This window comes from Anoplopoma fimbria, chromosome 16 (genome assembly GCF_027596085.1).
Source record: "Anoplopoma fimbria isolate UVic2021 breed Golden Eagle Sablefish chromosome 16, Afim_UVic_2022, whole genome shotgun sequence".
Classification (NCBI taxonomy): Eukaryota; Metazoa; Chordata; class Actinopteri; order Perciformes; family Anoplopomatidae; genus Anoplopoma; species Anoplopoma fimbria.
Window position 1 is genome coordinate 11,462,519 of NC_072464.1, and position 13,869 is coordinate 11,476,387.

Consider the following 13,869-nt stretch of genomic DNA (forward strand, 5'->3'; position numbering starts at 1 on the left):
TTGCCGAGAGCAGCCGGAGAGCTCTGCTTCCCACGGGGCTGACTTTGGTTTCTGTGAGTTCCGACTATTCCTCCTGGGGGCTTACGCTCATTAGAATGATTAGACAGGAACAGGTCTTAGTCTTTGGTCTTCTTCACAAGGCACACCAGATATCATGAATTTCCAGAGCTCAAAGTTGGGTTCTCCTCCAGGGGGGAAAAAAAATCTCTCTTCCTGCAGCTATACTCTGTGTCCCAATGTCCTTTTCTCTTCTTCCTCTTTGAAATTCCAGAGGTGGGTTGACACAGCACTGTGAAGGATAGGTTGTGACTTTCGGAGGTAGGAGTAGGTTTGTAAGGGGGGTGGGGATTATGTTTAGGGGTGCTCCTCTCTCACTGAAACCCTATACTAGACCATATGAAAATCTTACTGCGGATCACCAGTAGAAAAAGTCATACTGATGGACAAATGTCAAATGCACGTGACACCAATTCATCTTTTTTTCTGTGATATAGTGAGCTTTACATGCATTTTTTCTTGACAGTCTTTCCCTTTTTTTTTAGATAATTAGCTGTATCGGCTAATTTTGGAACTCAGACATGCATAGGCCTGTTATTAGCAGCTGCAGCGCTCTTTGATGTCTTACTCACAGGTAGCACATGAAGTGTTGCTCTCCCACAGATGCTAATGCCAAGTTCAGCTATAAAAATGTTTAAAGAGATTTCACGTTTTTAAAGTCCGTTACAACGTCTGGTCCTTATCCTCTATACCCTTAAAAATGAACAGGTGACATTTCTGTGTTAGTTTAAGTTTGTTGTTGAAATACATACATGTAAGACAGAGGGGATTTCTGGAGTGAATTAATTTATACGCTGCATGTCTGCCCTTTGCCACATTTTCAAAAGAGGGTGAAACTGAAGATTTTGAAAACTGCACTGGAAAAAGTTTTCATATGAGCTGGAGGTCTGCAATTAAACACTTTTGTTGAGCGCAGCAATAGAAGTCTGTGATTATTTCTCCAGACATTTAGTTCTCATCTCAGGTAGCAGAAATGTTTCAGCTCTTAATGTTGGTTTTATCTCATTTTGTTTACAGCGTGAGGTCAAAACAAATCCGGTCTGGACGCTCCCATTGGTGCTACCATTTATTGCTCACTTTATGATGCATTACATTATGAACAGCAACGGTGTTCTGGCACCATACGGAGTACTTTCTACAATTATTAGCCCTTGTTTCATTTCATGCTTGTTGTCTTCACCACCTCTGGCAATCCAAGCTCCTAAATGCTGCAATAACATTTCTGTTAATAGTCTGCAACCTGTCTCTGTATGACTGACATCTTACGCAAGTGTGTCATGCTATACATTCTTTGGTGCTGTTATGTCGGCTGTGTGAGCTCCTCTGTGCTAGGCGTCTGGTGAACATTATGCTCACAACAACAGCACCATCTTCTGTCCAGGAGAAAGCCCTGACATGTAGACCTGGGAAGTTAGCAAGTACCTATCAAAAATATTCCTGGCTTTAGTATGTGAATATGTTTTCAGTGACTGAAAAAACATAGATTGTTTATGTGGCAGTATGAAGCACTCTGTGCTGTTGGTTAGATATAAATGAGTTTCACAAAAGCCTGGCCTGACACTTTGTTGTGTTCTTAGTGTTACTATCAAGAAATATTTCTTTAAAAAATTGCAAGTATGTGTAGTTTATCATTAAGTATTGTTTTATATATATAAAATCAGAGTCCACAGTTTGTTTCTCCTTATTTTTCATCAATTGGATTTTCTTCCAGGAGAGGGAGACACAGTTCAGCACTTGCCAAAGCACATAAAGAGCCAAGATGTAGACAAAGGCAATGTGTTGCATACACATATGTAGAGTTTCATCTTCATAAATCAAAAATCCCACTATTCTATCACATGGATTGCAGATTTGTTTAATTATACAGAAGTAGAGGACGTGTTTTTAGTGACTATTCATAGCATTTCATTGTTTTTAGATTAAATGTGTTTTGCATAGGTCTGAACAGAAGTCTTAACTGTGAGTGGAATTTTACCAGTGGTGGTGATTTATTGTGTGCTTTGTCTCCCTCCTGTCTATCATATATATTTGTGTTGACTGAAGTGAGCATCATCATATCCTGAGAACAGGGACATTGAAGAGGGTTGGTTGTTGATGGGTTAGTGGTATATTTAGCTGTTTCCTGTGGCTTATAACATAGTTTTCAGATCATTAAAAGGTTATCTTAAAGGGTTTCCTTTTTTAGGGTATGTCTTAGATCTAGACTAGATCTAGTCCATGTATTGACTTGCAATATACTGTATGTTCTCTTGTTTCTTGTGGTCTCCTTATGTTTTAAAACTGGAAGTGGTGCAGCAATTTGTTGAGGCATTGCTAACTTTCAGGAAGTGTGCCACTTCCTGGCATTCACTCATGCCAATGCTCTCCACACACTTAACTCGGCTCCAAGCCTGCAGACATGAGTCGATAGAGTTAGAATTTGATAATGCAGCTGTAACTGGGATTAGCTGACTGCAGTAAACCCAGTAGCCTTCCCCTTCTAGATGCTATTTTTGCTAAAAAGGAAATTATTGGCCCCTACTCAGGGCACACATATATATATCACTTACATTGACCCCTGGCACAATGAGCAAGGCTTTTACTATAAAAGGAGAGACTATGCTGTGGAAGTTATTTTGTAAGTGATACGTGTACACAACCACATCCTGCCCTGAGTGGGAGATGAAATGAGCAATGAATGCACTGCAGAAAATACTGACTGCTGTGAAAATGGGCCACTGCTCATCAAAGATATTCTGGTACCATTTTTTAGGTAAAGATTCAAACACTCGATTTGACTGAAGTTTGTGTAATAGTTAAAGTTAAAAAGGCTTTGCGCAACAATCATTGGAGCGATTTTATTTCAATGCAGTTAACTATCAGAATAAAAATGGCAACTGTCTGCAAAGCTTTTTTCTCCAAAATGAGACATTTTCAGTTGGATCTCTCTAAAACCTGATCAATTGTGTATTACTCCATGAAGATCTCTGCAACAGTGCAGGGAGGGATGTGTGACTACCTCCTTCAATCATAGATGTGACCTTGAGAAATCTTTTTGACGGGGTGTGGCACAACTCTGACTGGAGTGTTGTGCATGCCCATCTCTCTAGCGTTACATTTGAAAGATGGTGAAAAGAGAGGATGAAACAAATGATTACAAAGTTAAATTGACTTTGTGCGGGTGCTTCCGTATATAAAAGTGTCAAGGAAACACATTAAATCATGTGTTTGAGGCCCACATTGTAGGTAAGCAGTAAAAAAAACTGCCTTTAAAAATGTTCAGTGTCAAGTTTCATGTTTGTACTTCTAGTTTAACTTTTGCTTTGGCCTTTACGTGACCCAACAGAAACCTCTTGTAATTCCCCAAAAGTAGTAGCCTTATAAGTCCAGGTGCTCCTCCTAGAACATCTGCTCTCCATAGATTACACAATGACAGGCTGCTGCTAAGTGAGGTTGAACCCAGTGCAACCAGAGAGACAGACCTTTAGGGATTCAGGCTGTGTCTGCGAGATCACACAGACACTTTAGTCCCTCAACAGGACGGGTGTAACTGGTGTGGGTGTGCTAAACGCAGGCTCTGGCCCCAGCTGGACACCTCCCGCTCTCCTCTCATTAATAATGCAGCAGCTGTACCATGCTGTGAGGGTGGCTTGATGGGCAAGCACCAGACATCTCAAGAGACTTGATGTGTGGCTCACCATTATTTATTAATGGGCTCGCCTGGTCAGAGACAGTACAGTGGCCTATTTAATCTGTCACAGTCTCAAACAAAGCTCTCACTGTATGCTAAAAACACTCTGCTGCAGAGCTGATGATATAGCCGTACAGATGTAACGTTGCATCAGTTGCTTTGCTGGAGTGGTACCACAGTACAGTATGAGAGGAAGAGAATAGCCTTTGTCTGCTGCGTTGATGCAGATTTTTCACTAATCCAAGTGAGGAATAAACACAATGTTTTTTTTAAAGATTAATTCTCCTCAGAGCACCCTGACCAGACTTCACACACCACTTAAACAACAGCATATGATATACTGTATACATCTACAGATGTTGTAGTAGGTTTTTTTGACTTCCATTTCTTCAAATCTGTGGTTAACTTATGAGGGGACTTCCCCATGTGCACTTCCTGTCAGATGACTATATCTAAATCCACGTCCCTTTTATTAACCTCCTCTGAGATGAAGCTTTAAAATGTTACTGAACAAGTGACCCAAGTTTACAAGATCCTAATCTCTTCTTTCTTTTGTGTCAGTACTGCTCCGTCCTACTTAACCAGTTATGTTTGCTGTTTTTCTAGTTTTTTAGTCAAAGCCATGATTTGCTCAGTTAGTTCCAGGAACCTTGTCAGCCTGTGTATATTCTCTCAGCATAATACAAAACCCACTTTTCCATGCAGCTATCATCAAAGCTACAATTTAATGGAACATGTTACTGCGATAATGAAGCCTCTCGTCACAGTAATACAGAGTTTTACTGTAGCTACAATTTGCATTGTTCTTTGATGTCTGCAGAGCCTCAATCTGTCATTTAACCTTTTAAAATGGCAGGAGCCCCAAAGGTCAGAGTTTAAAAGTCTCCTTTATTCTTCTCAACTGGGGAGGTTTGTGCTGGGTATAATTACACAACTATGTACCCGCAGCAGAGAACCTATCTCACCTTAGTGCAGCACTCACATAAACTGCATGCCTAACAGGATAAGGCATGCTGCAGTATCACTTTTAACTCAGACCATGTGTGTGCACAAGAGTTTTAATGTGCCTGCACTATTGCAGAGATTAAAGGCTCTTGATAGAACATTTAAAAACGACTGTGTTGTTATTACAGACCTGTGTGGTGTATCAGCATGATGAGAACAACCAGGTTTCATTTCCTGTTTCTAGTAAGAATAAGCTTTAAATCTATTGCTGCAGGGACACAATATACAGGAATAAAAACAAGGCTGTACGGGCATGATATTTTAAACTGCAGTAATTAACTGTTTGGGGTTGTATACAATATATTATCAAACTGCAAGTTCAGAGCGGACTGTATGTATGTTTTTGGTGTTTATATGCATACATACTGTGTGTAGGTACTGTATGACTTATTCCCTAATAATTATGATGGTAAACATGCAGACCTGTGCAGACAGGTTTGATGCTTGTACGTTAAATCTAAGTCCCTCTGTAGCAGGTGGACATCAGGAAGCGGAAACGGTCTGCCACAAAAGGAAGAGAGAAAATGTCACATAGCAGAAGTTGGAAGTTACAGTTTAGAACATTTTTGACCAAGCTTTGTCTTGAGTGCTTCCACTTCGAGCTGCACACACATCTCAAAGTGCTTATCCACATTAGGCCTTATTACAGGGAGATCAAACCATTCTCAGACCTAATCTGAAGTTTTGCAGACTGCTGCAAACATTGTTTGTGGGCTTTTAGGCCACTATCACAACTGTAAACATAGGCGCAAGCTTACACAAAGGATCAATTTGTAAATCCCTGAGTTGGGCCAATGTTCTGCACATCCAGTTGGAACATGCTGATCAGGGTTATTGGAGGACTGACCTAAGCACATTCCTCAGACAGTTTTCAACAAGCTGCCCTAGTCCTAGTCTGGATCTGCAAATATTTGGTCATTGCAACACACAAAAACTAAACACACGCAGAGTCCGCTTCAAGTTACAACAAATACAATGTATTAGCATCACTCTCAATTCTCAAAAAATACAAACAGACTATTGCACCAAAGTTTCACTTCTCTCAAGTATAATGTGTGCAGCTTTTGGTAACATTGGCGACATAAATCATGCTGTTCTATGCTCCTCTTACAAAATGTTCCCCAGAAGCAGGGCAACATTTTGGCACACAAAATAACATCCTGATAACATAATCTCAAGCGGATTTAGGTCTTTATTACCTATGCCATATGTTAACAGAATATAGGGGTATTCCCGTTGAGCACACATCAATGATGAACAGGTTCCTCCTCTCTTGCTGACTTGTTTACAAACAAGAATTACAAATTAAGCAATGCCAGCAAACTTTTGAGTTTTATTTTAGGCTCTTTCAGTGTATGTAAGGTATAAGTCCACTAGCTCAGTTCATTTAAAAGTTTGCTTCTAGAGTATGACACTGAAGCTCTTTAACCACATCCTGTTACACACTTCTCGAGCTGGCTTCAGACAAGTTCACAAACAAGCTCCTGTAACATACAGCGGCAAAGTAGTTTAAGGTGAGATGTGAAGGAGATATAAGGACATGATAACACTTTCTTGTCAACACGGTGTACTAAGGAGTACAAATAATCCGTTTTTTTTGCCATTTTAAGTACTATTGCAGGACCAATATAAAATAAGAACTCAAGCTTTGAAAAATAACACATTATAAGTGCCTAAAAAGTTGTTATATATCTTCTCAGAGAAATCATAGTCATGTGCAGAGCCTGTAATAAGCAGTCAGGAAAGCCATACTGTAAGTTAGAGACACACCAGTGTGACTGCATAAATAGGAGGAGGAAACATTGACACATTGTGAGGATTTGTCAAGAGCATTATCCTGCACTGGCATGATGCATACAAGCCCAAAGAACCCAACTACAGCAATGATGTATCAATTCTGTGTCTTATTATTCATGGAAAATGTTCCATGATGTGGAAATCCTTGATGTGACTACTAAGATAATATCTGATAAACAGCAAAACAAAACTGGATTGATATGTCAATTTCTTTATTTCTTTATTTTTCCTCCTTGTCTTTCTTTTAGACGTTTCAGTCAAAACATTTGACGGTGACATAGTATAGACTACAAAAACTAATGTGATAAACAAATGCTCGGTCAAAAAAGACACCTCAGAATAGATACCTGCACTAGACAAAAGCAGTATAATATTTAAAAAAGCCCTGGTTTGATCTCTTAAGTCATCATCACCATATTGCCCTAATAACTGTGTGTCTTTGTAGAGATCTTGTTAATTCATTTATAAGAAGCTGTTTGGCCCACATTGTCAATGAATGAAAATGTCTGCTTATACACCTCGTTATTCAAATACATCTTTCTTAAGACAGCTTGTCTGAGCTCTGCATTTCCGACCGCAGTTTGTGCCCATCGGCCTAAATCACTCGTTTCCAGTGTTCACATTTTACATATTTACTGCCACACAATCTCTATCTCCTCCTTTTAAACACAAGCAAATCTATCTCACTCATTCCTCTCACTTCCTGTGTCAGACCTGATCACTATTACGATGCTATCTTAAACCCTCACCTTGTTGGTATAGTACTAAAGACATAGAATGTAACACTGTGAATTCTTCCTGCTTGTAAACATATACTGTGAGTACATGAGGACGTTGGTGCTTAAAGGGGGCATTTAGTTTGCCAGGCTCACAGCTGGTGAGCTACTGGGCTGGCCAGGGTGACTCTTGCAGCTGAAAGATTGCATGCACATGTCACACTGCATCACACTACACTGCATCTCCTCCGTCAGTGCACCCGGGGATATGTCTGCTTAGCTAGTCAGTTTGCACAAAATGCAGTCTAGCAAGCTAAAGAGGTCTTTCTTCGGGGAATTATAGGTTGCCTTTGTGTAAATAATCCTCTAACCTTCCTCACTTCCTTGTTTGGTCGTTGAGCTCGAAGCCACGTCACTTTTTTTTTTTTTTTTTTTTTTTTTTTTTTGTTTCAAGAACTAGCTCTTGAAATGTTCTGAAATAAGAAATTTGTGTTGATAATTTAGACATGATGTTTTGCATTTTAATTCTACTTCATTTTCTTGTGCTTTAGTAAGGAGTATTTTCATTAGGTTTCACATAATTACCCACAAGGCCTATTAACTGCTACCATTGCTATGTAGTTAAAAGGACTGATATGATAATTGGTGCATTCCAGGTGCATTTTCTATTAAGTTGGGGGTTGGTGGTTGGTGTTCATACAACAAAAGGTTACCAGCCCTCAGAGAATATGTAACAGGTCAGGCAACTCTTTGTCTCTCTTTGTATGTGCTTTGTTAAACAGGGTTCTAATAAGTGTAAGATTTTATTCCTAGAGATTCTTATCAAAATCTGCACACAAATAAATATTTGTGTTTCCCTGCAAAGTGATCTGGTTTGTTAGCCAGATGTATGAATAATCTCCCGTCTGCCACAGATCTCAAGCACGTTTCTTAGAGTTTCTTTGTCACACATAGCAACCATTGTGGTGTGTCACTGGATTGGCCAGCTCACACCCTCAGCTTTTGTGTCTACCTATCACACAATAGCAGCACTGCTTTTTCCCACCGTGGGTATGATAATGAAGACAAAGATGAATTGTCCTTTTCTTGGTTCACTCTGAATCAAGAACAGAAAGATGCTGAACCTCCCTTTGCAGATGAATGAACAGTTTTGTCCCAGCTTCAGTTCAGCTTTTGATTACATCTACGCTTAATAGTGAATATTGAGTTAACCTTTCTCATATAAATCAATCTGCATCTGTAGTATGACTGGCAGTATTGTGACAGTATTAGTTTACTATCGATAATATTCCATAATGCTCCTCTTGGTAATGCATCTATGAAGATTTTTTATTTTTATTATTCTGTTCTTTTATTCTATGTCAGTGACAAAACAGATAACTAGACACAGTCCTTTGGTAGGATTAGGATTTGTTCTAAATACACTCCTAAATAAACATTTTAATTATTCATACTGTGTCCTCTGTCACAGCAAAAATCAACATAATCATAACAAAAAAATTAATGTAAGCTTTTACTTACAGAATCTCATAAATAATTTAGAAAGTCCTTTGGGCATTTAAACTGGTGGTTTAAACAACAGTTCACTTCTGTCTGGCTGTAATGAGCATGCTATAGCTGTGATTTATTTACACTAATGCATTAGGTGTGCCAGTAGAGCACACACATATTGGCTAACCTAAACTTTGCTCAACATCTCATGTTAAATGATACCACACCTAGATAAAAAAACATGTCTGCTCTTGGATTCCGATTAAGTAGAAACCTATGTGTAAAGAGATAGAAGAGCAGAATGTTTTACCACAAGACTTTTAAGTATCATGGAGGAACCTTGATGATCGTGTGACAAAGACACATACAGTAAAACCACTGTTACTCTAGTCATCAAATCGCCTGCTTATTTGAATTGATCTAGTGCTCTGAACAACACTGCTGTCTCTCTGATCACATGAAAATGTTTGGGAGGCTAAAATCTCATGTCTGCTACCATGGAAACAGCGCGCAAGGCATATAGACGGGCATTTAGGTTTTAGTCTGAACATGAGGAAGCAGCAGAGATCAGTTTGATCTTGCTGCTGCAGCAGCTGCGAGATCCTGTCACGTCTTCCTGCATTTAAACAAAACAACCTGTGGAAACAAGCTTTATTTTTGCCCCCCTGTAGCGTTTCCTATTAAAGAAAAAAAAAAAGATGAGGGGATTTGCTGCTATTATTAAGAGGGGTTTCATATTTTATGCATTTTGTGTATTACATTGGTTTTAAAAATGAGACACTGATTGGTAGTCAATTGTTTTGCATACAATGTAACACAGAATCTCATGTTACATTTACAGTAACAAAACTTGAAATGTGAGAAAAAATATCTTGATCATCCCTCCTTCTCACATTGGGACTCATTGCTACACTGTAAATCAACACCGACTGCACCATTAATCAGATCCAGTACAAACCACCAAATCTGAAACAAAACTAAAGACATTTCATAGGTCTTTCATAGAATGTGGTTTACCATCAAACCTCCATTCTGCTATGACAGATGATATGTAATGATAAAGTCTGGACAGAGTCTTTAGTGCTTGGACTCTAGCACCAGCCAGATAAATCCCCCCGTGGAGTCCAGATGTGGTGGCTGATGAGGCTGATAGAATGATGACTCGATGAAGATGATGAATCTGCAAAGACTTGTCTGAGATGGGGAGGCGGAGGGGTGCCAGCAGCAACATGAAAGTACTGAAGGTAGAGAGACAATCATCTTTAAAAAGAGACCGCAGCGAGCTGATAGACGTTGTAATTGTGTTGCTTCGCTATTGGATAGAAGAAACCAGCTGATCAGAACAGCTGATATCATGATTGACATCCCCAAACAATGACAGCAAGGACTTTATGAGAAAAAAAAACTACAGCCGTAGGCATGAAAACCTCGAGCAAAAGTTCCTGACAGAATTTACGCTATAGCTTCATTTCTAAGCCACTTAGGCAGAGTAACACTATTGTATGGTTGTTGGTATATAGTATATAGTATACTGTAAGCCTTATTTAACCCATGTATGTTAACCCAGTGTAGTTTCATTCTTAAAGCACATTCTAAGAGGCATCTGTGTTGTTCGTAGTGGGCTGCAGTCAGTCCACGCCAAGGCGTGTCCCTAGTGTGCCCGTCACAACACTGGCAGATCGCCTCTTGGTGCCTCCAGCCAAGTTCACCACAATCAGCCCTTAGTGTCGTTTGCATTTCTTTTCACGGACAGTTATCAGGTCTTGACTGGGGCAGACCCACGTGAGCGGCAGCAGCAAAAACAGGGTAACTCAGTACCATGGTACAGTAAATATTTTGATTTGTTGCAACATATCGCCTCTCAAAGTTTCCATGAGCATGATGCTGTATTCATGTAGTTAGGTTGTCATGAAAAATCTGTCTGCGGCTAGATACAAACATCACTTATCAGTTTAACAAAGTCTGGAGAGAGTGTAACAGGAGAAGGCACTGTTTCGTAATGTGTAATATTGGCTACTGTTTACCCAGAATCACACATTGTTATAAGACACTGAGGAGCTGTTGTGTGGCAAGACTGCACATAAGGATGGTAGAGTACTTGGCAGGGTCTGGACTGGCATCAGATGTGAGCATACATTTGGCCTAAACTAACATGTCCCTTTTCCAACATTAAAAATGACCTTAGATTGAATGCAGCCTCATGGAGAAGAGGATAAATGTGAATTTATTCCAATCCCTCAGCAGAGCCTTTTGTTGTTACAGCACAGCTGTTATGGTCTTTAGACAATACAGTTACATAATCTCTCCCCCTACATGAAACACTGTCATCCCTTTGTCACAGAATGAGGTAGGACAGGTTATTTTTCTTCTGTAAAAAAACATTCATTTGCTTTTTTCTTTGTGACAGCCTCTAAACGTCAGCCTTCTCAGTGCTGTAGTTTCCACATGCAATGAGGTCACTAAGGCCAAGCCTTTGGTTTACTCAAAGCACTCAGTGTTACTCATACTGCAGTATATAATGATCAGTCCTGAGCGGGCAATTTTGTTATATTAAATGTCAATTCATATTTTCCCTTTACATCAGTAATTACTAGTTGTACATCCTTTACTCTAAATCATGTGCAAATTGCTGGTTATCTTCATCTATAGACAACTTGGGGAAGATGTCATGACAGTGCATTCAGGGTTAATGTTCTAAACCTATGGGAACATTTTGTTTCAGTACACGATAGAATAAAGCTTTTGGATATTAAATATAAACTCTGGGGCTTCATATTATCGGTGTCCTGATCAGTCTAAGAGCGGCTCCAGACTTTTCAAATATTTTACATTCAAATGTATAAAGTGTTTCCTAGGCCATGTTTAAATTGTTATTTCCCTTTAGTGCACAAGCAGCAGATTCCAGGTGTATGAGAGATTTGACATTTTAACGCCATTAAACGTAGGGAGCGTAGTGGAAAATGGAGCAGAGCGTCATTGCTTTTTAGGTGATGCGTTTCTTTGCTGGCACTAAAGACAGACCCAACACCTTTAAAGTCCTCCCATAGAAACTGGTTGAGATTAAAGCTAAATTCATGGCCAAACTGTTACTCTAAAGTGGTTCCTTTAGCCCAGGGTGGAGGGTATGAAACTACGTCAGTGTAAAACCACAAGGACACAAAAGCCAGTTCACATTTTTTTATTTTGCATATTTAACAAGCTTGTGCATTCCAGATTTTCTTACAAAACTGTTTGCCATGTGAGCATTCACAAGTGGCCAGAGGGGTTACATATCATAGGGAAGAGTAGGTCCCTCAGTTGATTCATGACACATCCTCTCCCAACAACACACTTAAGAGATGCATCCACAGCAGCAGATGACCAGGAACCCATGCTGAAGACAAGCCACACTTCCTTACTGTACAGAGTGACATTAGGCGAGTGAGTGGTGTACTGGCCCAACAGCCATGGTTTAAAGCACCTCAACTGGAATGCACATTTGAACAGAAAAGAGGTAAGGCTTGTGGAATGTACAATGCACAGCTCTTCATTATGACGTCTTCTCCTGGTCGATGGCTGCAAGAGGAGGAAAGAGTTTGTATCATTAGAGCAAAGGTTGTGAAAACAGCAGATACATGTTCTCGATTGAGGTCATTATGTGCACCACATACTTTCTTTGGTTGGCAGGGTGTTTTTCTCCTGGGTTTCTGTCTTCTTCAGCTTGGTCTTGTCGAAATTTTCGACTTCAGAGATATCAGGTTTGTCAGACATATTTGCAGGGGCTCTAAAAAAAAAACGAGAAAAAAAAAAACAGACATGGAAACTTATATTAGTAATCATTCATTTGAGTTCAATCAGAACACACTTGGGCAGATAGTTAAGAGGTCAGAATTAACAAGAGCTTGAAGGGCCATTTACATGATATGCATTTTGCAAAATTAACAACTAATGCTCAGAAAGACTGACGTTTTTGTTGAAAACGCCGTGTATGTATGTATGTATGTATGTATGTATGTGTGTGTATGTATGTATGTATGTGTGTGTGTTTATCAGCGCCTGCCTTGAGCAACGCTTTTGTCAGTTAGTGAACGTGTGCAGCTGAGGGGACACCGCCCTTCAATGCAATCTAGATGTGGAGACCGCATTCACTACAGAAATCCTCATCAGAACAATAAACCCGACTCAAAGAAAAAAAAAAAGAAAAAAGCAGAGCACGTGTAATCCTACTGAATTTCACATTTTAACGTGTTGAGCCAAACACATTATCCAACTTACTGACGATGGGTGTGACATTTGTTTGGAGTCAGACTAAACAGAGACTGTAACGCCTTTCTGCAGCATTTCTTTCAATAAGTCGGGACATTAGACATTTTCTGATCAATTCCAGCAGCTTTTTTGATAAATCGCACACAGCTGACTGTCTGATATTGAGCCAAAGACAATGAGAAACGACGAGGAGAAACGTTTACTCAGTAGTGACTGAATCAATCATCGGTTCAAAATTAAAGCCAGACTCAAAAAACCAAAACTTGCACATGATGACATAAGCACGGGAAAACACGCTCACCTGGGTTTGAGTCGGAGAGATGAGGTGATGCACGTCTGGTCTGCAGAGGAGCTGAGTGATGACTGCGGAGGCAATCACACTATAAATACTGCGCAGTATGCAAATAGCCAGCTGACGTCACTTCCTCCGCCTCTAAAGCATGATTTTTCTACAAAATTTGTTTTTAATTTAATATTACCAAAATGATCAAAAGCTCAGTATACCGTAGATATATTTTTAAAGTGAGCCACGTCTGTGATTGTGTGTGTGTGAGGGGAAACAACTGCGACCACGTGAATGAGTTTATAACGTTATGTGAGTGAAATCACTCCATCACATTTCAGTACAAAAGGTGTCTTTATCGATCACAGAGGTCCGTTATTCGTGCCACAAAGCGAGTTAAAATGTAGTCTGCAGGGTGATATAAGAGTGAGGTAATAAATGGACTAGTTTGGGATTAATCTGCACAAAGCGTCCTATCAAACGTGCATCCGAGGGCGACACCTGGCGGACAAACACAGGTATAACCAGGAAGTGTCGCAAGATGGGAAGTCTATTGGACCTGCAGTTTAGACATTGAGAATTTATATAATTGCGTTTGAGTTTTA

General features: G+C 39.7%; 1 protein-coding gene across 1 annotated transcript; it reads right to left on the bottom strand.

Annotated features, from left to right (window-relative positions):
* Positions 1 to 11,898: 11,898 nt before the first annotated feature.
* Positions 11,899 to 13,387, bottom strand: tmsb4x (thymosin beta 4 X-linked). Its single transcript, XM_054614691.1, has 3 exons — positions 13,283 to 13,387; positions 12,387 to 12,499; positions 11,899 to 12,291 (listed from the first exon to the last, which is right to left on the bottom strand). Exons 2-3 carry the CDS (start codon positions 12,484 to 12,486, stop codon positions 12,266 to 12,268), a joined length of 126 nt encoding a protein of 41 aa, XP_054470666.1. The 5' UTR covers positions 12,487 to 12,499; positions 13,283 to 13,387; the 3' UTR covers positions 11,899 to 12,265.
* Between the last annotated feature and the right edge of the window lie 482 nt (positions 13,388 to 13,869).

Bases quoted from the DNA above. Each gene is read 5' to 3' on its own strand.
- tmsb4x (XM_054614691.1), bottom strand. From the start codon at position 12,486: ATGTCTGACAAACCTGATATCTCTGAAGTCGAAAATTTCGACAAGACC. The intron at 12,292-12,386 runs GTATGTGGTGCA...CTCCTCTTGCAG, and splicing joins CACCCTGCCAACCAAAGAAA to CCATCGACCAGGAGAAGACG.